This window comes from Drosophila grimshawi, unplaced genomic scaffold, assembly GCF_018153295.1.
Source record: "Drosophila grimshawi isolate 15287-2541.00 unplaced genomic scaffold, ASM1815329v1 contig_1367, whole genome shotgun sequence".
Taxonomy (NCBI): Eukaryota; Metazoa; Arthropoda; class Insecta; order Diptera; family Drosophilidae; genus Drosophila; species Drosophila grimshawi.
Genome location: NW_025062889.1, coordinates 1,865,073 through 1,890,347, shown reverse-complemented (window position 1 = coordinate 1,890,347; position 25,275 = coordinate 1,865,073). Strand labels below are relative to the sequence as shown.

At 38.0% G+C, this 25,275-nt stretch overlaps 5 protein-coding genes across 5 annotated transcripts; 2 read left to right on the top strand and 3 right to left on the bottom strand.

Annotated features, from left to right (window-relative positions):
* The first annotated feature begins 8,391 nt into the window (after positions 1-8,391).
* Positions 8,392-9,147, top strand: LOC6568887 (general odorant-binding protein 56a). Its single transcript, XM_001995158.2, has 2 exons — positions 8,392-8,488; positions 8,733-9,147. Exons 1-2 carry the CDS (start codon positions 8,429-8,431, stop codon positions 9,087-9,089), a joined length of 417 nt encoding a protein of 138 aa, XP_001995194.1. The 5' UTR covers positions 8,392-8,428; the 3' UTR covers positions 9,090-9,147.
* Positions 9,148-9,538: 391 nt separating this feature from the next.
* LOC6569037 (general odorant-binding protein 56a) lies at positions 9,539-10,459 on the top strand. Its single transcript, XM_001995159.3, has 2 exons — positions 9,539-9,603; positions 10,038-10,459. The coding sequence occupies exons 1-2, from the start codon at positions 9,550-9,552 to the stop codon at positions 10,389-10,391; spliced, it is 408 nt and encodes a 135-aa protein (XP_001995195.1). The 5' UTR covers positions 9,539-9,549; the 3' UTR covers positions 10,392-10,459.
* Positions 10,460-11,057: 598 nt separating this feature from the next.
* LOC6569038 lies at positions 11,058-11,607 on the bottom strand. The gene is made up of 2 exons (XM_001995160.2): positions 11,548-11,607; positions 11,058-11,485 (listed from the first exon to the last, which is right to left on the bottom strand). Exons 1-2 carry the CDS (start codon positions 11,605-11,607, stop codon positions 11,132-11,134), a joined length of 414 nt encoding a protein of 137 aa, XP_001995196.1. The 3' UTR covers positions 11,058-11,131.
* Positions 11,608-12,457: 850 nt separating this feature from the next.
* On the bottom strand, positions 12,458-13,434 carry LOC6569039. Its single transcript, XM_001995161.3, has 2 exons — positions 13,366-13,434; positions 12,458-13,231 (listed from the first exon to the last, which is right to left on the bottom strand). Exons 1-2 carry the CDS (start codon positions 13,432-13,434, stop codon positions 12,458-12,460), a joined length of 843 nt encoding a protein of 280 aa, XP_001995197.3.
* Positions 13,435-16,059: 2,625 nt separating this feature from the next.
* Positions 16,060-16,657, bottom strand: LOC6569040 (general odorant-binding protein 56d). The gene is made up of 2 exons (XM_001995162.2): positions 16,567-16,657; positions 16,060-16,501 (listed from the first exon to the last, which is right to left on the bottom strand). The coding sequence occupies exons 1-2, from the start codon at positions 16,615-16,617 to the stop codon at positions 16,154-16,156; spliced, it is 399 nt and encodes a 132-aa protein (XP_001995198.1). The 5' UTR covers positions 16,618-16,657; the 3' UTR covers positions 16,060-16,153.
* Between the last annotated feature and the right edge of the window lie 8,618 nt (positions 16,658-25,275).

Genomic DNA, 25,275 nt, shown 5'->3' with positions numbered 1-25,275 from the left:
ATATATCTTGTTACATATACAAGTTTTTTGTGTGATTGTGTGTGTGTGCCTTGCGTGTCGATTTCTGCTCAGCTCATGTGTGTGGGTGTGTACACACACAGAGAGAGAGTGAGAGAGGGAAGGCTCCGCTTTAATTTATAGCATTTCAAGTTGGAGCAGACCATAGAAGACATACAAGTGCCATAAATTTTGGCAAAGGAACACATTATTTATACTGTCAACCGGCTATATTTGAAACGGAATCCAACAAGGCTACAATATACTACCTATAAATAAGTGCATTACTCCGCCAAAAAGAAGGAGTAGAACCAGAAGGAACAAGTAGCGCTCATTTTGGTATAAGTCTTCATTAGCGGTTAAAAGGCTGACCTACAATGGCGGGGCAAGCAGCAAGCAGCCAACAGCTAACTGGCAATGGCTGCCAATGGGTTTTTCATACGCATTGAACTGTCGCCGCAGCGTTAAAGCCGGAAATGCCCAAAACAACAACAAAAGCAACACAAACAATACCGTTGTATGCGCTGAAAAGGACGAGCAGAAGGAGCCGAGGAAGGAGCAAAATGCTTAAAGTTCAAATTAAGCACAACAGCTGGCGAAAAATTGAATTGAAGGCAGCAACAGCAACAGCAACAGAAGCAACAACAACAACAACAATAACAACAACGCTGCTGCTTTCCCCCTTGCGCCCCCTGTCGGAGCAGCCCAAAGCATTTGAACGACAACAGCAACCGAGGCAAGCTAAGGAAAAACCAAATACAAAAAAAATATATATATATATGTATTTATATATATATATAGTATAAAAAAGCCGAAGTATGCTTCAAGGCGCCGAGGCGGCAAAAACACGACCTCAACTCGATGCCAACAGCTGGCAAAGAGACACAGAGACAGAGAGAGAGAGAGAGCGAGAGCGAGAGAGCGCCCACTTAAAGAGCGCCAGCTCACAGTGGCGCCACTTGCCAGTGTAGCGTACAGCTTTGGTACTACGCAAAACGCATGCGCCACAAATTTTGAGTGCAAAACATAAACAGAGAGAATTACGTGGTATTTAAAGCAAATTGTCTTTTAGTGTTTTGTAGAATGCTTTGAGGTTTGCCTCGCTAAAATGTCCATTGCCAGCCCAGATAAGAACTGCGCTTATTGTTATTGCTGCGCTGTTGCTGCGAATACGACTGCAAGTTTCTGTAGCTGTGGTGCCGGAAAAACCCAAAACAATCTTATCGCTTACAATTTTGAAGCGTCTTCAAGTGTATGCAGTCAGCATTTGACAATGATAAGTTAATACTATATATATAGTATATATATATATATATATATGTTGTTGGGCACTTAATAAATTAGTCTGTTGGTAATCTAAGTGTAATCTATAGTTAGTTATACGCCTAATGAGCGTGACTATATTAAAGTAGCACAAAAAAAAACAGCAATTGATATCTGTTTGAGTAAAGACATGCATTAAATCAAAATTAATGGTTTTAATGACTGGCTGACGTTGATATTAATTTATTACAAATACCTTAAGATTGATTGGAAGTTCTGTTGGTTTCGCTTGAAGTAAAATAATGTGGTAAATTCTTTTAATATTTAGAAGTTAACTTTTTCTTTTGAGAATCAATTCAAGGCAGGCTGTTTTGTTAGTTCATATAGTACCTTAACGGAACTGAATATCCAATAAAAATTGAAACCAATTCATAATCTTTACCGGAACATTCACACTTTACTTACCGGAAACGGAAACGCAATTCGATTCGGTTTGATAGATTGTGAAAAATAAATTGACAAATAAGTTTTGATTCTTTTTTACCGTCGCAGTTTTGTAATATGAATCCAAAACAAATATATTTTAATCCTGCCATGTATAAAGTAGTTATTCATAAATAATTCTCGAGACTCAAGGACATTCGTTGTGTCAAGAACTCAACGAGTTTCGCCTAGTCTTGAAGGTGCTTTCCATTTTAAGATGTAAGTGTAAAATTTCCCATTTGTTTTCACTCAAACAGTGTTCTCGTTGCGATTCGCTTAATTTACAGCCTTGTATATTTAATTATGCTCTTGGCGGGTTCCATTATGTTATGTTGAAAAGTGGCTGGCCATATTCTAAGCATGTAATTATAAATGTGAGTGTTGCTTAGCTGGAGCGCTGCAAGCCACGCCCACCAGCTTAAATAACAGTGCCAGGCGACAAATGCGAGGCAAGGCAAGGCAAGGCGAGGCGAGGCGAGGAGAGGCGCGGCGAGTATGGGCTAAGTACGGTGCTCTTGCTGCAATGTAGTGCATAAATTATGTTAGGCCAAAGTGCAAGCAAAGTTATTTGCAACATAAACCTTGCCACACACACACACACACACAGACACATCCAGCGTTGGTTTGTTAGAAAGATTAACGCGTGCATTTTGTTTTTTATACCAACAGCTCATAAAAACACTAGCACACACACACACACACACACACACAACACCACACACACATACAGAGAGGGATACTTATACTAAGCCGTCTGACGTGCCGAGTGAAAAACAAACTGCAACGGAAGCTGCGGCTCAGTCATGTGATAACTGTTGGTGGGTGAGGTGGGTAGACAGGAAGGGGGGTTGGTGGGGTAGGTGACAGGATGAGTGGCGCTAGGACTGCTCATGGCGGCCACTTCAACGACAATAATAAGCGCCACAACAGCAGCAGCAGCGGCAACAACGGATGCCCCGTAGAAGGTGCAAGAACCGTGTGGCGTCTGTTAATGATAATGATGACAGTCTGTCGCCGAGGCTTTGCCTCGCTGCACTTGCCACTCGCTCCCGCTGCTGTAGGACACTCGGCGCGCTAGTTAAAGTTTTAATTTGGCATATTATAGTGGCTGTAGTGGCGCAGCGTGCGCTCGTTAAATACGGATATGGATATGAAGAGAGCATATGGCATTATGCTGATGCTTATGCGAATACAAGTGCAACAGCAACAGCAACAGAAAATGCTGACATGCCACAAAGCAGAAAAGTAGAAACAACTTAAGAGTTCTGGCATTGAACTTTGCCCAACACAGTTGGGGAGTGGAGAGTCTAATGCGGAAAGCCTCAGAGCATAGCACTTAAAAGATACAGATAACGAGAAATGTACTCAAGTGTTTTATATATATAATTTTTTGGGATAGAATTTGAGCATGGAAATCGAGTCAGTTTTGAGTGAGTTATGGGATTTGGAACCGTTTGGTATAGAATCTTGGCATGAATTCCAAATCAGAAACACGTTTTCGACGTTGAATGCATAATTATTCCACAGGCGAAACCAGAATTATTCCAGAGGTCTGACAATGATTACAAGTACTGAAATCGGTTCACTGTTGAGGAAGTTATGGCTGCGTTCCTAGAAGCATTTTTTGAGGATAGAATATTAATATGAAATTTGAGTCTGAATAGCGTTTCAAACTTTAAATGTAGTATTCCTCCTGAGGTCAAATCATGATCGAAAAGTGCTGGTTTTTGAAAATCGGACAATCTTTAAAGAAGTTATGGAATGTAATAGTTTGGACCCATTGCCAAAGCTACATTTTTGGGGATGGAAGATTTTCGAGCCAACTTCAAAATCTGGCAAAAGAGCACAATATGCGGGCAATACATAAAATCAGCAGTCAATTACTTAAGCAAGTCTAAATTAAGAACCGTAGAATGGCATTATATTCTAATTTTAGGCGAAATTGCGAAATTTGCGTAAATCTATTGTTGATTTGTCTGGGGTTTTACACTGATTTCAATGCTGAGCAGCTCACACTTTAAGCCATTTAGCAAATTATGTGCGAGTCGCTTTAACCCTTAAGGAAAGCAGTTCACAAGAAAGACGCAATAGCAAAGGCGAAGCTACGAGGAAGAAGAAGGAGGATGGAAGACGACAGAAGAAGAAGGCGAAGAAGAATGCTGGGAAAAAAGGGGGGTACATTTTTGGCAAGCATTTTCAATTCAATCAAACGCCCTCTAACAGAAATGCAAATACCCAAAAGACAGACAGACTCGCACACACAGGATATATATATATATATATACATATATACACACATGTTGGCATTTAAATAAAAATAAACATGGCAAATGGTTAGAAATACTTTGAAACACTTTTAAGCATCATTACATTAGCAAATTTTTCTCTTCTCTCTCTAGAAAGGCAACAAACACAAAGACGAAATCTGAGCAAAGCAGCAAAACAGATTTTCAGGCAACCAGCAAAATGTGGGCGTAACTTTCTGTTACTTTCTGTTACGTTTTCTTTTTTTGTTGCAAATTTTATTACTGTTGAGAGTGGGGTGGGTGTGAGTGAGTGTTTTTGGTGGGTGTGGCCAGTGGCTATAAATACAACGTACGTGCAACATATTATGGCCACTTCTTTTTCTGCTGACTTCTGTGGCATTTTCTAATTTACATTTAACACAAATGTAATTATTGACAAACGGCAAAACGCTCTGACAACACGTGAACCGCTATGCACCACCATCAGCGGCACCACCACCAGAACCACCACCACCAGCAACGTTGGTTCCTATGTAATTGTCGTTATAATAAATAACTTCAACTGTCCAACACTTGACACTTGACATCAACTGCAACGGAAGCCACACACAAAAAGCAAACGAGAGAATAAACTATTTCAAATGGCAAAACTCTTTTCCAATATACCCTGTAATAATTTCGGATTGAATTTAGAGATGGACTTGTATTGATTTACAAGCCAAATTATTAGTTAGAAGAGAAACTTGATTAAAGGTTTCAATCTAGAATAAAGGAAATCAATCTAAGGTTCAAACTGGAAATGGAAGCGGAACCATTAACCGATATTAACCGAATGCAATTCAAAAGCTTAACCGAAACTGTTAACCGATATTAACCGATTGAACCTCAGAGCAAGAACAGGAACCGAAAACCGTTTCGGTTTGACACTTTGTCTTCGATAGCACAAATACTTGAATCCAGCATAAACATTCTATATTTATTCTATGTCTAGAATCGTGCAACCACTTAATATGCCCCATTGCAGCCTTGTTACAGGGTATTGTAAACCACCAAACTCGACTCGACCGCATGCAAAGCGCCAGAAAAACAGCGGCGCATATTTCAAACGGGACACATGTAAAAATGCTGAAGCGCTGATAAGGACATTAACATTTGCACAAGCACATCATGCATGGGAGAGTGGGAGAGAGTGGGGGACTAATGGGAGAAGGAGGAAGGGCATTCGAATTCGTATGCGAAACATCAAAAAAACTTTACCGCGTCGCTTTTGACACGCAAATTTATAACATCAGCAACAGCAACTTATTGTGGCGTCCACTAAAAAAAAAAACATAACCAAACCACCCACAACAAAAAGAGAAGGTGGCAGTTGGTAAAATGTACAAATAAATAAAGGGCAGCAAATTTTTGGGAACGCATACAAATGCAATTTAAATTTACTTATTTAGAACCCCCCGGGAATTTCGAAATTATTTGCCTTTTCACGCAAATTTAGCGACCATTTTTCTCAAAAAGCAGGCAGACCCCCCCCCACACCCCACACCCCACCCAGCACACTCCTTAGACAGGTGGGCTACCAATTGGAGTTTACATAGTTAATGGGGGCAGTGGGTTGGTTGGGGGATAGATGGTGCCACCCTCTGACATGTGCTGCACAAGTTTTGCTCGGCCGAGCATTTTGGACGATTAGAAAATGCTTGAGAAGAGCAGGAAGAGTAACCCAAAAGGCTCTCTGACAAATGCCCATTCTAACAATGTTGTTGCTGCTATTGTTAATATTGTTGTTGTTGCTGTTGTTGCTGTTGTTGCTCCTGTGGTGATTAATGACGTCGAATGCTGCGAAAGCAGTCAGTTTGGGGACGAGACCAGGTTGGGGGAGCCTGCCCGCCTTGGCAGCTTAATTTAAAATGAAAATTGTACTTAATTTCTAGCGTAGCTTAGCAGACGAGTTGGGTAAACCAGGAGGAGTGGGCAAAAAAGTAGAGAAAAGACATCTGTTTGGCGCTGTTGCTTACACACAGTGAGAGAGAGAGAGAGAGAGGGAGAGAGAGAGAGGGGGTGAGAGAGCATTGGAGCTTATGGAAAAGCCATTCGGTAACTCGCTTTGCCCCCAAAGCTATGCTCATTGTCTAGCTAGCTGGGTATTCTTTGTTGACTCTATTTATAACGCTTTATAGATAATTCAAGCGTTAAGCGTAGTACATAAATTGCTTCTAGGCTTCACACTTAAGTCCATCATAAGCGGGGAATATTGGATAAATAAAGTCAGGATGCTTTTGGAGTTAACTAGCGCAATCTATCAATTCTGAGAAAAGTGAGAGTTAAACTTAGAGTCTCTTATATATAAATATACAAGTGAAAGGTCATAAATATGACTTCTGTTCCTGACTCTTAAGTCCTTACTATTATCTAATAAATGTATTACGATTAGGTTTTAATAGTTGGACAGTCTGACTAGATATCTTTGAGTCTTTCTCGATTTCTGGAGTATTTCCATATTGGAGTTACTCACTATCCCCTAAAGCATCATTGACTGTCTCGAAAAGCTATACTATATTTTCAGGCATCTGACCTATTTTTTCTGTTTATCTAAATATACTTCGAGGTCTTTTGCCATTCGTGGCACAATGAATTCTCTGTCGACAACATATATACTCGCTGCCATTGGCAACTGTCAATTTAGCTGTACAAATATGCGAAATTATGAGCAAATATTTATAATAAAATATTAAATGAAAATCGAATAATATTTCACAAATTGAATAAATGAACCATATTATTTTAATATGCAAATTTAAATCTCTTAAGCCAATCAATAAATATATAACTTTTAATTGCTGTACACGCTGTCCCCATGATAAATACTTGGCATAAATTAAGCCCAACTTAATTTTAACATGCGAAAAGCAACGCATTCTCAGATTGTGGTAAGCAAAATGTCAGTTTCATATACATTTTGAGGCTGACTTTGGTTTTGGGTGTTTTGTTGCGAGAACCGCAAGCAAATTGAATTAAGATTACCACGTGAGGATTTCAAAGAATTTACACAAAGTCAAACAAGCTTTAGTTTATTATTGTTATTATTATTTGAGAGGAGAGCAGAGGGATGGGTAAATGTGGGTTGGGTTGGGCAAAAGCGTTGGCAATTTTCAATCGCAATCTTTTTTTGTTGTTTGTTTTTTTTTTGTTTTTGGTTTATTTCTCTTGGTGCAAAAGCTACTTTATTTTGACAGCAGACAAACAAATGTCAGAATTGAAATTAAAAGGGAAGCTGCGACAGGCAGACAAGTGCGGGCGAAAAACTTGGTGAAAAACGCGAAGAAGGCGAAGCAGGCGAGGCTGGGACAGAAGCAGAGAAAGCAGCAGCCATTTAGAAGTGGCAGCCGCATTACGCATCAGCGCCAGCTTCTGCTCCAGCTCCTTTTCCTCCTCCAAGCTGCCTGCTCCTGCTCCTGCTGCTGCTGCTGCTGCTAACTCCACTCACCACGCATTGCTCTGCTGACTTTCTTGCATTGGCGTTATTCGCTTTGGTTTTGTTTGTTTTTGTGTACATTTCACACAGCGTGAAATTTTCTAAATGTCATTTTGCTGTCATCTCGTGGATAATAAGATTACAACTACGTTGAAATAATAGGATTCAAATGAAAAAACTTTGCCGTCGTCTGTCTCTTCTACTTGTGCACTCGCCTCGCCCTTCCTCTGCTCCTTACTCCGCTCTACTTTCTTGCGCCCATCTCAACTTTCAATACGACTTACACTCTCCCTCTCCCTCACTCTCTCTCTCTATCGCTGATATATCTGAAAAGTGCGGGAGAGTTTGTTTGGCCAAAGTGCAAAGTTTCATTTGGTCTGCTGATTGAGTAGTGCGATAATGATTAAGCAGCTGCTGGCAAGTCGCCCTCCTAAATCTACACCCAAAAATAAATATATAAAAAAAAGTATGTACTCTATATGTAAAATATAAACATAAAGGTAAAAGCAATAGATCTCGAGACACCTCACTTCAGACAGTCTGCACAATGCCTGTCTGCATACATAATTGATTCGATCGTAGTTCGACTCAAATGAGCCAAAGCACAAATAGAAGGCAAACAACAAAACAAATATGAAAAAAAAAAACAAAGCAAAAATAATTGTCTTTCATAGATCGCGCCCGCAGGCAAAATGTTGACGAAAGTACTTGCCATTATGGAAAAAAACAAAATGAAAATAAAGCACTAAAAGTAAATTGATGTATGTACACCGAGCTTACCTCAAAAAAAAAACAAAAAAAAAAAAACACAGCTAGCTCGAATAGATCATTGCCATGGGGCTATTAACAAACAATACGAGAAAATAAACTGTTGATGATCAGCAAGTTTCGACTATAAAAGCTCAACGCTGAGCTCGAACCAACATCAGAACTTCTTCAACGTTCTAGCAATTCATACCAAGTCAAAATGAATCCAATTCTTGTGATCGCTTTGAGTGCTGTGTTTGTGGCTCTGGCCGTGGCAACGGTAAGTTCTCGACAGCAGTCAGAATATTAGAACAGGAGAACCAATCCTTAGGGAAAAAAATAGATACTTTTAGAAAGCATTAGAAATATAAACTGTAAACTAGAATTTGTACAAAATATTATATAGTTTGGAGTAATCAAGAAAAAAAGGAAGATGGACACAAAACTAAAGAAGAAAGCAACAAATATTATTATTATTTTGCTAATGGTAATCCTTTATATCTTTATATCTATCTTGCATGCAGCCCGTGGAACTGTCCGAGGAACAGAAGACTCTGACTAAGCAATATGGTGAGGAGTGCTACAAGGAGATCAATCTGACCGAAGAAGAGAAGGCCAGGGTTAAGGCCAAGGACTTCAAGAACCCCACCGAGAACATGAAGTGCTTCTCCAACTGCTTTTTCGAGAAGGCTGGCACCCTCAAGGACGGTGTTATCCAGGAGGATGCCGTCCTAAAGAAACTGGGCGCTCTCATCGGTGAGGAGAAGACACGTGAGGCATTGGCCAAGTGCGGTTCCGTCAAGGGGGAAAACAACTGTGATACTGCAACCAAGTTGTACGAGTGCTTTGAGCCTTTCAAGCACGTCGAAGTCAAGGCATAAACTATAAAGCTTAAAACAGGTGCACATGCAGACAACTTGTAATCAATTAATGCTTCCATTGAAAAAAAAAAAAAAAAAACAATAATAATCACAATTTTCACAAAAGCAAATCCAAATATGTGTTTTTTTAAAATAGGGTCATTTGTGGGAGTATCTCTCTGAGCAAAAACAAATCTAAATGACATATATATAAAATAATTATTCGTTTGGATAATCGCAAAAGCAGCTTTAAATTTGATGAAAGTCATTAAGGAAAAAAACACAAAAAAGTAATCAAAAAATATAGCGTCAAAGTTGATATAAAACTTGTCGAAAGGCGATAACTTGTATATTATGATCATTACCGCGGGGCTATTAAGCAGCGAAAACCGGCTTTCAGTACCCAGAAATTTCGACTATATAAGCTCAAAGCTGCGATCGAACCAAAAACAGATATTCTACTGCGTTCTAATAAGTTAAAATGAATTTAATTTTTGTGATCGCCTTAAGTGTTGCCTTTGTGGCTGTGGCAACGGTAAGTGCTCGAAAGCCGCAAAATTAGGTTCGAATTGAAGTGATTTGTGTAATAGAAATGACAGTTACTTAGAGAAAATGTGAGATACTCTGAAAGAAGTAAATACTATGAATGAAAAAGCGGGGAAGTACATTTATATTATGATCAGAAAGCATAAGATATCAATAACCAAGAATAAGCTCAACAGTAGCTTAAAAATGGGTCAATAAAAGAATAATGGTTTATTGAATAATCTTCAATATCTGGTAGATATAAAGCTAAATTCAGTCATAACATAAATGATGAAGAACTACAACAGTTAAGGGATTTCATTTTTATCTTTCTATACCTAAAAGTCCTGTCTAAAAGGATGTTGCAAAGGATGGGTTATCTATAATATATAAAAACGTAGTCTTTTCTTCATGATTCCTTTTCAAAACTGAAACCGCATCCAGCCATTGGACCTGAACGAGGATATAATCAAGCTGATCAAGCAGCATGATGAATTTTGCACCAAGGAGAACCACCTGTCCGATAAGGAGATCGCCAAGCTGAAGGTCAAGGACTTCTCGAGTCCCAGCGACAATTTGAAGTGCTTTATCAACTGCACCCTGGAGAAGATTGGCGCCCTGAAGAACGGTGTCATCCAGGAGGACCATGTGCTGCACGTCTTTGGCCCACTAATCGGTGAGGAGACGATACGCAAAATAATATCCAAGTGCGGCCACCTCAAGGGAAAGAGTGATTGTGATACGGCATTCAAATTGCACGAGTGCCTTGAGAAATTGAAGCATGATGCGTCAATTTAAAGCGTCCAGCTGCACATGCTGACAAATTGTAATTAATTTATGCTTGCATTGAAAAACAATAATAATTACTGTTATTCATAATAGGCAAAACAAAATGTGTGTTTGTTCAGGGCGATGGAGTGTGGTGGGGAGTATCTCTTTCAGTGTATTGCCTACCCAATCAAATTGCAATGCATGCTCAAAAGCACTTCTGACACTGCACTTTTTGAAGTGATACCAAAAATTAATTCATGCTTTTCGTTACAATTAATATTTGCATATGTAATGTGTTTTATTTGTGCTTCTCAAGGTGCTAGTCACTATTACAGAAATATAAGCTTAGAGTCCGACTGGGTAACTTTTCGCTCTGGCTACTGTGTTGCGTCACATTTTGTCACAGCTTAATTGCAGCTTTACTGGCCTCTGGACTGGGCACAAGCCAGCAGCTTAAATGGATTATGTATACATATTTGTGTATATACATATATCTACTATATATGTGATAAATATGTGTGTGTGTATGTGTGTGCGTTTTTGTTGTGTTGTGCGTTGGCTCATTTGCCATTTTCAATTTGCATAATTAAATGCACAATGAGTGCGTCCCACACCTCAGATTATGCAGCAAATGCGTTAATATTGTAAAATAACTTTATTATTTAACGGATTTCGACGCGTGATTGTTGCTGCTGCTGCTGCTGCTGCTGCTACTCGCTTATCATTTATGCAAAGTGCAGTTGGCTCTATTTGTCCACCCCTCAGGCCTAAAGTGCCTTCGACACGCACTGCTCAAAGTTGCCGATAAATTCACAACTGTTGGCACTTTTTGCAGTGCTGCCAAAACAGCTGGTCAACTGGCTCTTGACCTTGTCGGCCGGCACTTTACTGTAGCGTGCCTGGGTGTACTTGATCACGGCATCGTTATTTGGTTTGCCATCCGCAGTGACCAGGCCCAGTTTCTTGTACAGACAACTGTGATAACATTTGTATCCCTCGGAGCCATTCGACACACTCTTGCCGTCTGTGATTTGTGCCGCCTCCGCATCGGGTATATTCAGCTCCTTGATGCAAGCCTTCTGCAGGCCCTGATAGGCAGCCAAATCGGCAGCACTCTGCGACTGTGTATATCATTATTAGAATTCATATCCTGGACATATCAAATGACAGTCTTCAATCTTACCAAAACCAGCTCAGAGAATGAGCACAACACAAAAATGGTAACAAATATTTGAACTTTCATCTTGTTGAAATATTTTCGAACTGATTTGATTTATGCTTTCACGCTGCTTAAATAGTCAAAGCTTTGGCTTGTTAATTGTATTTCCCCGAATTTATTTAATTAAGTTATTAAATTTAATTATAGGTGTGAATTGAAAAACAATTTTCTTTGTAAAATATTAAAAATCGTAGCGTTAAATTGGTTTTGCTCCGATTTCTTTTTTTGTTTCAGTAAACATTGTTAATATTAATTTTTAATTCAATTTATATATGTTTGCGTTATTTAATAAAACATAACTTTTTTCCAATAGTTTATATAATTTGTTGACGAGTGTTTTAATCTTTCGAATAAATAACTCGATTGTGGACTCAGTTTAATTAGATTGTTTATTTTCATTTCACAAACCAAACAAATCTCGATGCTAACATTTTATTACCATAAATATTTATAGCATATTATTAAATTTGTGGCGCAACGAAGATGAAATACCCTTGCATAGGGGAGTCAGTCTTATGGCATCCAAACTCTTTCATAAAATTATAAAACTGACCAATTATTCATATGGCAACTGAATGATATGTTAAAGTAATTAGTTAGTTAATTGTATGAGATGTTTAACTGCACTTCCAATTAAAAGCAGCATTGTTTATTGACAGACTCAAAAGCAGAACATTTATCTCTAACTACTCGAGTAAAGCCGAAAGTTATGCAGTAAGTTTATGTAATTCAACATGCACAGCCCAAAAGCTGGCCACACATTTTATTATTGAACAAATGTTACTTTCATATACATGTAATAGATACATATACAACGTTATAGATACATATACAATGTTATGGATACATATATAATAGACTTGCTCGCGTTGATCTACTCCGTTTCAGTCGTTTGCTCAGTATAACGCCGAATGGCATCAATGAACTCATTGGCCTTAGCATTCGCTGCCCTCACCACACTCTCATTTTCATGCTCACTTTCACCATCATTCTCATTCTCATGCCCACTAACATTCTCATTGCCATTCTCATTGCCATTCTCATTGCCATTCTCGTTCTCATCGTTGTCAGTTGCTGTCAGATCGGTGGAAGAATCGCTATGCTCGAGCACCTCTCGTAGTCGCTGTTCCGCCTCCAGATTTTTGAGATGATTGTAGCACAGGCGCAGCTTATAGGCAGCCTCACAGCGATTCTTGCTGGTCATCTCGTTGCACTCCTTAAGCTCCGGCTTCAAGCGTCGCATTAGAGTGTGCAGCTGCATCCGGAACGCATCCTCCAGCATCATATCGTAGTGAACGAGGCCAAGATTCTCGTACAAGCAGCGCACAAAGCACTGCAGCGGCTCATTGCGCTTCAGATTTAAATAAGGCAATGTATTGTCAAAGTCCAAATCAACCAGGTTGCCATTATTCAGATCACCATCACCGTCGCCAGCGGCCATGGCCAGTTCCCTGTTGGTGTTCTCGTTGAAGAACATGCTGAGCCGAAAGAATTTCAGCTGTGACATCGATATCTCTGTCTCCCTCATGCACGACTGCAGCAACTCCTGACTGATCTGTGGCGCCCCAGCCGACGTCAACGTCACATTCTCATCCTCCACTTCGCTGCGTGTCAAGGACATGTTTAGCGACACAGAGAGCGAACGGGTCTAAATAGAGTGAGAGAGAGAGATAGCGATAGAGAGAGAGAGCGAGTACAGAGAGCTTCTATGAGAAGCTTTCCTTCTACTTTCTACTTGTAATGAAACTTTCTCTTTTTTGTTGGTCCAACTTTCTACATTACCCATGCCAGTTGAGGTAGATTGCTCAAATACAGGCACAGCGCCAACAATGGGGTGATTCGAGTATACATTTAATTGTGACTCCACTTCTATTTGGTAATACTTCCAAAAGCGATCCAATAACATTTATATATGTCTCTGACGCACATGCACTGCTTTTTATAGGGTCTCCTGCTTTAGATATTTATCAGTTTTAATTGGTATTTAATGGCTGGCCAAAATTTTGCATGCCTCAATAGTCACAAATCGGGAATGGATCTACGTTAAGTACCAATAATTTGACGGTTAATAGACCCACCGAATTCAAGCAGAAAAATACATTTTTCCGATCACTATTAAGATTATTTTAATAGCTGCGATGAGGTGGCATTTATATTTAGAATATTTTATATAAATAATGCTTAAAGGACATGCCTCAGTGCGTGGCTAGAGAATGATCAGTAGACTATATAGATAAGCTATAAGCGGCTTAAAGTATCATTATATTGATATCATTTTTTAGATGTTTTTTGTTTATTATTATTTTTTAGTTATAATGATATGGATAATTTCGTCAACTAATTACTAAAATAATTAACATTATTTTACACTTCTTTGATTTTTCATTCACTTTTACAATTGATTTTTTTTTTTTTTTTTTGCCAATTACTTAAAATTGGCACTGGGTTCTTAAGCTAGTCCCAGAATCTTATCAGCATTCGAGATATTTGTTAACTGAATTGAAGTTCGCCAGCGAGTTAGCCACTATTCCTAAAAGCAATCCCTAATTGATGACCTCAGCAACAGACGTGGGCCGATTATCTAGAACAGAAACAGGGAAGAAAATACAGGAAACGGGACACAGAACCTGGACAGTCAGTATGTCTTTAAGATCAAAGTAAAGACAGTTGAACTGTCAATCGCACAATATATCTAACAACCCCCCTGAGCGTAGTTTTTATAAAATTAAATTACATTAATGTGAGAACCGCAGGCAACCACCCACACTCCCCCATCAAACCCCAACCCCCGAAAGAACAAGTCACAGACTCATTGAGCCAACTAACAAGGCAGAGACAAGACAAGCGAAATAAGAAAAGTTGCGACCAGCTACTTGGCTGTCTCCCTATCTCTCAGTCTGACTGTCTTTCTGTCTGTCTGTCTGTCTGTCGCTCAGTCCTTTAGTGTGTCTGTCTGTCAAGACAAAGGCTAGCGAAGCATCAATGTGTTTGTCCCTTTGGCAGGACGCGTGTGGGTTTTTCTTTGACAAGCCGCCACACAGCGCTCGAAACCACGAGCTGTCTACTTAAATGCATTAGCTGTTTCTCGTCGCGCCACATGGCGGTTGGGGCGCCACATGGGCGTGGTGGTGGGGGTTTGTGTGGGTGTGTGAGTGGGTGGGCATCTTGGCAGGGGTTTGCTTTTTAATAGACATTAGTAAACGCATCAGTGATTATGCCAAGGCTTTTGTGTGCAGACAACTGCAACTGAAACGGATGCTAAATGGAAGTGACATGACAGTCAGTCAGACCGTTCTGGCCAGGAAGTGACAAAATGAATTATACACGCCAAAACCAACCGAGCAGTCAACCAACCAACCAACCGACCAACCTAGCAACCAAGCAACCAACCAACTAGGCAGTCAGACAGTCAGTCAGCTGACGCCAAGCTAATAGCTAATAGCTGGGCACAGCTCCAAATTCCCCAAGCGATTGTCCTTTACGTGCGAAGCGTATCCCAACGTGAAGCCCACCCGGCGCAGCAACCCTGTAAGTTTACACTCAAAACAAAACAGAGCCCGTCGCTTGGAAAATCGCAGCTCATCTTGTTATTCAAGAAGGAGTTAATGAATCACACTCATGCCTTGTAAATTTAGAAACATCTTTAAAAAAAGAGGAAAGTTGATTTAAGGCCGAAACCGGACTGAATCTTTATCGATAGAAATGGAAAATCGGAGCCAGTCTATGTAGCTTATATATAATCATAACATTCCCTTCTTGTAACCAATTTATTTAGAGCTGAAATACCAAACAGTTTAATAAACTTGTTGCTTTATATTTTAAGGCGATTATCCTTTTTTTACAGTGTATGAATACCCTGAGCACACCTCACTGATCTACTGGCAATTGCAATTGCGACACGTGCCCAATGAATGTTTAATGATTTGTTAATTGGATTTTGGCTTTTGAGCAAGCACAAAAACATCAACAACAACAACAACAACAACAATATAAAACGACTTTTTGTGCCTATTCATTTGTAACACACATTACCCATACGCCCCGCAAATAAAAATGAGTCGAGTACAGTGGAAAAAAGTGCACAAGTTTTTTTGAAGCGGCGCTTATCAATATTTATGCATTGCATAAGCGTGCAAATACCTTGGGGAGCCTCTGAGATCACAAGGACTTAACGCCTGATGACGGTCTGACAGCCGCCACGTAATGATGGCCAACTGTTATGCAAATTCTCAGCCAAATGACCTTTGAGACTAGCCGCTGTACAATAGCCTACAATTATAAAGAATGTGGACAGTTTTGAAGTTTCACCAAGCTCATAGTTTTTCCATAAGATTTTAACTGGAGAACTTCTACTTAACGATAAATGCACTCTGCTCAAATTGGAAATTGCTGAAGAAAATTAATAAATTTCAATTTAATTGATTTTCAACACATAGGAAAGCTCTGGTTTTTATTTGTTTACATTCAAGTTACACATTATTAACAATATATATATATTTTTTTTTGGATCAACAAAATATTGCTGACAATTCACAGATCATTTTGTGGGTTCGTAATACCATTGGTTGACTTAGATATCAGCGTGATTTTGATGGTAGCACTCGTACAGCTTGAAGGCTGTATCGCAGTTATTCTCACCCTTCAGCGAATCGCACTTGGCCTGAACCGCTTTGACTTTCTCAAGGCCGTCGAGGATGGTGAGCTTCGTCAGGACAACATCGGGCTTGATCTGGCCGTTTACAATGAAGCCGGCCTTCTCTAGGAAACAGTTGGCAAAGCATTTAACCTTTTCATCGACATTTTCGAATTTGCCATCACGCAAAGCGATGGCTTGTTCCTTGGATATGCCCTCCTGTTCACCGCAGGCAACAGCAAAGACCTTGGCCTGCTGCTTTTGTTCCTCCGTCAGCATTAATTTCTAGAGAAATAACGAGAGCGACATTGTGAATATGGTCCGATTATAGATCACTGTAGATCCCTTACCTCAGCAGCAACCAAAGCCACACAGGCAACCAGAACAATTAGAAATTTCATGGTGCTTTTTCGTTCGATTTATTTTTCACACTGTTCGTTTGATTCAATAAGCAGTACGCTTTTATATCATTTTGACATCTGCATTGTTGTTGTTTTTGTTTATATTTTTATATAGCTGAATGATCACACACACACACACACACACACATACACCGAAAGCTATACTTAAAACGTATAAATAGCTGTAGTACATTTAACCCGCACTTAGTTTTTGAACCCAGAATGGGTGAATAAACGGGTATGATGAAGATGTGCAAAAATATGTAACAGACTGAAGAAAGCATCAGCCAACCCATAAAGTATTTGTATTTTTATATTAATTTGATAAGAGTCTACAGTCGAATCGATCTAGCCATGAAAGACTTAAAAAGCTAGAATAAAACTCCCGATTAGCCCATATCAATAGTCATTCAATTGATATATAAAATAATCAAATTATAATATTAATTACCCGCATAAATGTCATAAAGATCGGTTAGTTTAAAGATCGGTTAGTTTAATAGGTAATGACTAGGGTTCAGGGTATCTCCCAGTCGAGCACTCTCTATTCGAAAACTCTGAGTTATTTTCTCAACACCTGTTTTGAATAGTCGTTCTATGCGGCACTTTCATAGATTCTTATTACATTGCAATCGGACGGCCTTAAGCAATTATTGCATCGAGTGATTTACACCAGGTGGAATGTGCCTTTGTTGCTAATTGGTTGTTGTAATTTGGAAAATTAACATTAATGATAATTTTAAATGTTTTTCAGCTGTAATTTTTTAAGTGGCGTTGAGTGCAGTGATGCAGCAATTTCCATTTTTTTCTTTATCTTCTTTTTGAAGTATTAAATACATACCCATTTTTCAGGGCTAATTCTCCTAATCAGCCTACTTAATGAGACATAATTTAGCGCAATGAATAAATAAGAGCCAACCTATAAATATTTTGTATAGTTTTTTTAATGTTTTTAATTTACTACTAAATATGCAAAAACAAATTAGTAAATTTGTATTTTAAATCAGATAGAACAACACGTGCTTGATATAAAAAACAAAAAAATTTGTGAAAGTTGATCTAGAATTACCCTGTACCTATTTAAATACGTACCTATTTTTTTGGATGACATTATTGTATTTATAAGTAGATAAAATTAATTCCGTATCGGGCAATAAGCGATGGCTTTGTATTATTGTGTTTATTCATATAAATTGATTTTAATTGTTCTGAATTTAATTCATGCTCTATTAAATTACTCCAGTTCCTGAATTATTTTTGGAAACTGCTATTGAAACCTTTAAGTAGTCAGCAAACTACAATCAACAATTTCCCAATTATTATCCCATCTCAGTACATTTCCATAGTTAAACGACTGCAAATGAGATGCCGGCAGATCAGGTATCCTCGCCTCATATGAATATTTATTCATTCCGGTTTTTTAATAGATTATACCAGATACCAACTACTACCTTCAGAAATAAGATGGATTGATTCCAGGCCTCATCACGATAGCTTTAAGACTGAGGGACTAGTTCGCAGACAGACAAACATGACTATATCTATTTGACTAGTGATGCTGATCCAGAATTGATATACTTTATAGGGTCAGAGATGTCTTCTCTCCAAAATACACCATAAAATTGTGATAAATTGAAATAAAGATTAAAATGTAAACTCAAAGTGCAAATGCTGAAACTGGTTTCCAAAATCTATAGGCACTTGAAAGCCACAATTTGGCAATTATGAAAGCCCCATTTAAGGTAATTTGATTGTGTGTGTAGACAAATGGTTGCAAGTTGATTTTGGTAAAGAGACACTTTGTTCGCGTCTCGTGTTTCGTGCAACAAATAACTTTATATCGCATATATTACAAATATTTACTGCTGACAGCATCGATAATTCACGACCTACTCAAACTACTTACCTATGTGCATATATACATACATTTATATATATATATATAATAGTGTATTCATAACCCTGTTAAGCACAAAACTTACCCAGACAAACTCATAAATAGTTACGCACGCCAACTCGAACCCAGCAAAATGAAAATGAAGAGAAAACAAAATGTCAGAACTCTGGGAAACGCTTATTGGGTGCCATCGTCGCCTGCCAGGGCCATAACAAATATAAAATATTTAAATAGTAATAAATTCATAATGTCAACGTGTTGTTGCTGTAACTGCCATAGATTTATAGACAATAATAACGACAAACACGAAACGCCAGCCCAGAAAAACAAAACAATACAAAAAACCTGTGAGTTAAGTAGCCAAAAATGAAAATAAAAAGATGACGATGAGAAGCCACCGACTCTGCAATACTTTAACTTTGTAACTTTGTATATAACACTCAATATGCGGTTAGTTAGAGTTCTCAAATCTCACATACCCAATGCTCTCTTTGGCAAAACAGAGTATTAACAGGTGAGAAAGTTATTCTTGAGACAGCACGCCGAGGAGATACTCTCAACCAACATATTTACCAATGTTATCAAGGTAAACGATTTATATCTATATACGGGAGAAGTAAAATATGTCATTTAAATATATCTTTAGATGACTCCAAGTCAAATGTTTTTATTTTTTATACTCCGATACATTTTGAATGCAGTCGAGATTCGTCTTCAGGAAGAGATTACAGCGTTCGCCCAGTCAGTGACGGGGTTTCAAACTGCACAGAAATCGATAACAGATAATAATATTTTTCTGCATATGATATATACAGAGAATCTATAGCTTTCTGATATGCCTGCTACTGACACCTGCATAACTACATTATACCCTTTTTACGCATTTTCAATGGGTACACAAAAACAAAAGCAAAACTTGACTGTGCAAAAAAAAAAAAAATAGAAAGAAAAAATGGAAATGCCAGTCGTTTTATAACTTCATATAAGAAAATAATAAAATTCTTTTATCGTAGACATGATAGACGGTTAGTTCAAGGGTCGGGGGATTAATAGCGTCATGTACCTTATAAAAATACATATACTATATTAAATACTATATGGCATGCCATAAAAATATAAACAGCACATAAAACGACTATGAAAAACAATGGCACACGTTACACTACAACAGCAACCCAGGAGAGAAAGTCAGAGAGAGAGAGAGAGCGAGAGAGAGAGAGACAGAGAAAGAGAGACGGACAGAGAGAGAGGGAAGTTCGGCGAGCTAATGAAATGTCATTGGACCCGAGAGGCGCGGAGACGGAATATCAAACTAAACTGAAATGCAAATGTCACGCGAAAAACTATTTGACGACAACATTACGTTGACATTATAATGCGATATGACCAAAGAATATATATACATATATATGAATATATGGCCACAGGAGACCCCAACCAACCTCAACCAGAAAGACTGAACGGTAAGCTTATGCTATATGCTAAGTATATCCAAGTCATATACAAATTTGATGACTTCTTTTCATGACAAGTCATGCAACTAAGTTTATTCACTATGAAAATTAAAAAATAAAGAAAACAATTATAAAACTAAAGACTCATAAATTTGATTATGTCCAGCAAAGTGCGTTTAATTATATTCGTTTTATAGTCATCGTAAATTCGAATGATTGCCCTTGAAATAAAAAAGAAATAAAACATAAAGTATGGTTCACAATTGTCATATATATTGTTGTATAGAATGTTAACCAACTTTTCAATTATATATTATTGAAGGGCACTTTCTAGAAATCACTTAATTAAATGGTTATAGTCTAGCTTACCTGGGAAAATGTTTATTAATCAATTATATAAAGGGTTATAGCTTAGCTAACCGAGCTATGAGTTATAAAATATAAATTACTTTAAAATCATTATTTTTACAGTTCTATGCAATTACAAAACCAGTAATATTTTTAATTTAATTTTAATTCATCCAGTTTCATACACTGAAAGTCTATTTCAGATAGATTACTAAGAAAATCATTTCCGTCGTCTGAATTTGCCTTCCAATATTACTATCACTTCAAGGGCTAGAATTTCAACAAATTTCACGAAATAGACAATAATTATAAATTTTTGGCAAAATGATGGCAAGTGAAAACCTTAAATGACCGAATGGCCAATATATCATTTATTACTGTCACGTTTATAGGAGCGGGGGTGGGGAGCTGAAGGGCTGTGCTTGATCTCTGTGCCGGAACAAAGCCTACCGAAATTCAATTAGGCTTATCCCGTGCAACAACAGCAACAGCAACAGCAACAAAAGACCAGCAGGTAAAACAGCTGCAACACCTGCGCAATTAATTAGTGTTTGCCGCATTAATTTCACAAAACAAAAAAAAGAAAAAGATAATTCGAGAGGCTCACATAAAATCCACAAGCGCCATAGGAGACGTAGGCATAGGGTCAAATGCGTAGCTCGACCCACTGGCTAATAAATTCAAAATGTGCCCAGCATCCGCCGTGTCCTTCCTCGTCGCCTGTCTGAGCACCACTACAAAAAGGCTTATCTCGGCCGAGCTCAGTTTTTGGGGCACGCAATTAGAGCCAAAAAATATGTACCAAAGTCAGCAATGGGCCGGAAAAACCACTGAAAACACTAAAGCAGCCAAATCAAATAAAGCAAATTCAGTTAATTTAAATTATAATTAAGGGGCCCAGTCCAGCACATTCCTTTGCCCAGATGCAAAGATAAATCGTGCTTTGAAGTGCACGCTTGAATGAGAGTGGGTCCAACTTTAATTGAAATTTTACTTAAAGCATAATGTAAATTGTAAGTTTTCAAATCGGGCGGATTATATGAGACCATGATATAGAATTAGATATAGAGAGACAGCTTGGAATCTTAAATCAGAATAAAATGGAATTCCACATAAGCAACGGCTAATATTATTTCTGTTAGAGTCTATTCCATAATATTATCAAGGTTATTTGTGGTATCTTTGCACATTCAACAAAACAATTTTTAATTAATTTAATTTTATATATATTGTTTAATTTGCTGCGCAACTTCATTCCTTGGGGCGGGCTGATAAAAATCTCATCGGCGGTCATAAAATGTAAGCGACAAGCTCCGGCGAGAGATATCATAATTTCCACTTCTATAATTTGTTTACGATTATAACCGCATGCAAAATAAAACGCATTTAAGTAATTAAGTCATAAAAAAATAAAATGCGTGCGCTCGTAAAAAATGTGGCCGCATTTGCAATAAAATGCCAAGGAAACAAAACAATTAGGCAATTAAATTCGCTCATATTACCAAAAATTTTCGTTTTGGTAACAAAACGCGTCGTAAAAGGCCTGAGGGACACTCAAAGAAGCAAAAAAAAAAAAAGGGTCACAAAAAATTATGCGCATAAAAATAGCACAAGAAAAGAACATGAAAATGCTGTTGATTTGCTTCGGCCCAATGTCGATTGCGGAGTGTTTTCAGTAATATTTATTGAATACGAATTCCAGCAAGCAAAAGAAAAAAAAAGAGGGGGGCAAAAATAAGAAAGTCGGAAGCAGAAAACGATGTGCTTACAAAAGCAGCACAGCATATTTTTGCCCAACTGCCGGCAACGAAAATTCCGAACGCGACAAAATGAATTCTTTTGTGACAAGTTCGGTTCAGTTCAGTTCAGTTCAACTCAGTTCAGCTCTGTTTCAGTTTCTGGAGCAGCCAGAGAACTTCGAGAACCCTCAAGAAACGCCAGTTACGGCCACTTCATGGAACGGCGAATCGCTGCTTGCTGGGCTCCTCTTTTCATACAACGCATCAAAGACAGTCAGGTGAAGGAATGCAGTAACCATTTTGTAAGAAATTGAAAAATCTTAGAGGCAAATGGGGGGTGTAGGTGTGTGTGTGTATGTGTGTGTGTGTGTGTGTGGAGAATCATCAGCAAATGCGCTGGTTTAGTTCACATTATTGTCAGTGGGATCCCCGAACTCCCCTCCAGTTGATATTTGCTCTTGTGCATGGAATTTTTTAATAAACGTTAAAGTTTATAACATTCTCCGGGCACTTACATACGAGCATATCGACATGATGGACCCAATACTTATATACTGCTTGGCGATTGGGGAGTGGGGAGGGGATGGGAGTCAAGGTGTTATCGTGGATGGGAGGTGTTCATTCAGACAGTTTCTCGTCTAAAAAGGTATGCCAAAGGCATAAAGAGCCCTCACATAAAACCGACTAATTAGGCAAAGCATCTAATTAGACACACACACACACACAACAAGCAGCAGCAGCAGCAACTAAACGAGAAACAGGACTCTACAAAAGCACCACAAAAAAAAAAGAAAGAATAAAATAAAAAAATAACCAACAAGGATATGCGTCTTTTGCGCCTGCTCGTAAAAGTCAAAGCCCCCAAATGACAGCGTCGCTAAAAATTCTTATCGTAATGCCAAAAATTAAGCCACCAACACAGAGTAGAACAACAAAATGAAAGAGCCCCCAAAAATTTATTGTAGCAAAGGTTAAAGATGCGCCATGTTAAATGTGGAAATTGTTTAATCCAGAGCTTAGCAATTACAAGGCACAGCGCCCCGTGGTCAGCTGCATGAAATTGGTAGCTGACAGCGTTTACCCAAACAGGCCAAAACCAAAAAAAAAATACAAAAAGGGAACCCTCACTAAAACGAGTGCAAGCCGAAGTATCAATGCCCTAGCAGAGTTTGTATTCTTTACAAAAATATTATTGAAATAATATTAAGTAAGAAAATTAGTTTCAAAATTATTCTTATAAATAGTAGTAAATATGACTTTCATCCAGATTCATTTCTAACAAGACTAAGACTTGCTGGAAAGAAATTACAAATACTACGAACGATATTCTAATTGTTGAGCTACTTTTGATATCACAAGTTGATATTTCAAGTTTCATTAAACAAACATAGTCAGTTCGTTAGATATTTGAATATATCTTCAATGATTCAGCAAAGAAGTCGACAAACTTACACATTTCCCACAAAATCAACATGCCTTCTTTTAGGGTATACGCATTTATTTATATAAATTATATATATATATATATATGTATACTCAGAAAAGTGGAATGAAAAGCTATTTACATTTTATTTGCTTTGTAATTTGATGCTCGATTGCGTTTTTAGTGTGTAATGAGCTGGGCAGCAAATGCGTTTTATTTTGTACTGGCACAAAAAAGTGAAAGGCGTCAACGTTAGAAAGCAGGTGTACAAGTGGAGTAGAGTATTCAACACTATTTGGATAAATAGGATTTATAAAGAAGAGAGTGAGCGAGGGCAAAGGTTAGTTGTCGCATAGTTAACTTGAGCCAATTTGACAAGCACGGTTAGTTTTAATGTGCCTTGAAAACGAGATCAGGTTTAAAAGAAAAGAATACTGCTTGCATAGTTTTACGAGTAGTTCTTAAGTTGAATGAATACTTAATAATAATTTATTATACAATTCATAACTATTCGAAGTGGGGTAAAGGGCTCTAAGCCAAGAGATGCAAATATTTCATCATCTGTCAAGTGATTAATTCTCAGAGTATAATCGTCATCTATTAAGTCATTCATTTTACACAATATTATCTGCTTTTCACTATGAATTGCTTGGTCTTGGCCATGCGAATTGAATTTGCTGCATTGTTTTGTAGGCAAGCAAAGCAAATTGCTCTCATCATAATTTCCATTGCATTGGACGCACGAGTGCATTAGCAACACCCTGAGAATATTTAGGCACTTCAACTTGTATACAAAATAAATTGCATAAAATATTCAATTTACGTGCTGAACGCAACCCAAAACATGATACCAACAACACATAGATAGAAACAGAGAGCGAAGTGGGCCAAAGCACAAAGATGGATTTGCAAGAGAAACCCGAAAATGTATTTATTATATCTAATGCAATCAAAAATGGTTGTAACTGCAATGCCTGCGGGAAGGGGGGAATGCTCTGATTGGGATTATAAGGAAAGGGGGTCTCAGCTATGCGCATTTCGGTATTACACAATTTGCTGTTTGGCTATGCATCTGAGTTATGCTTGGAATTTAATATAAGCTATGCGGATTGCGAATACTTCTCGACAGTTATCGAGAGTTCCAGTTGAATTCCAATGCTGAACGAGTTAAATGGAATAAATAATTTAAATGCATCAACTATAATTTATATAATTGAAATCATTTTAATCTTCAACTCGGATCGTGTGAATTTTAATATAATTAATGTGCATAGCAATTCCAGACTATTTTACTTAATTACGCATTTGCCTCACATTTAAATGTTTACTACTTAAAAATCATTTAAATCCTTTAATTGAATGATTTCATAAAACCTTGTTATGACATCAACTTACTCATTATTTTATTGCTAACCGGGTAATCGCAAAGTGTTGAGAGATGATTGAGATGTTAATTACAAACTGTAAGATACCCTGGCACTTTCATCCAATTATTGTATCTAACTTGCGTCAGTTTGCTTTTGCTTTCCCAACTGCCTACCCGATTTAGGTTTAGATCAGCTCACACATAATCCACATATAAAATCAATCTACAAAGGCATTTGTTCGTCGGCACTTCAAAGCTAACTTTTCTTACTAGTTTTCGAATTGCATCAAATGAGATAACAATTTGTTTAATGAATGACAGACAACACACACAACTTTTTGTCACGTGTATTATAATTTGATGAAAGTTGCAAAAATATGCAAATAACACTCATTTCACTAATTGGAACGAGAAGCTTCGCCTACAAAGTG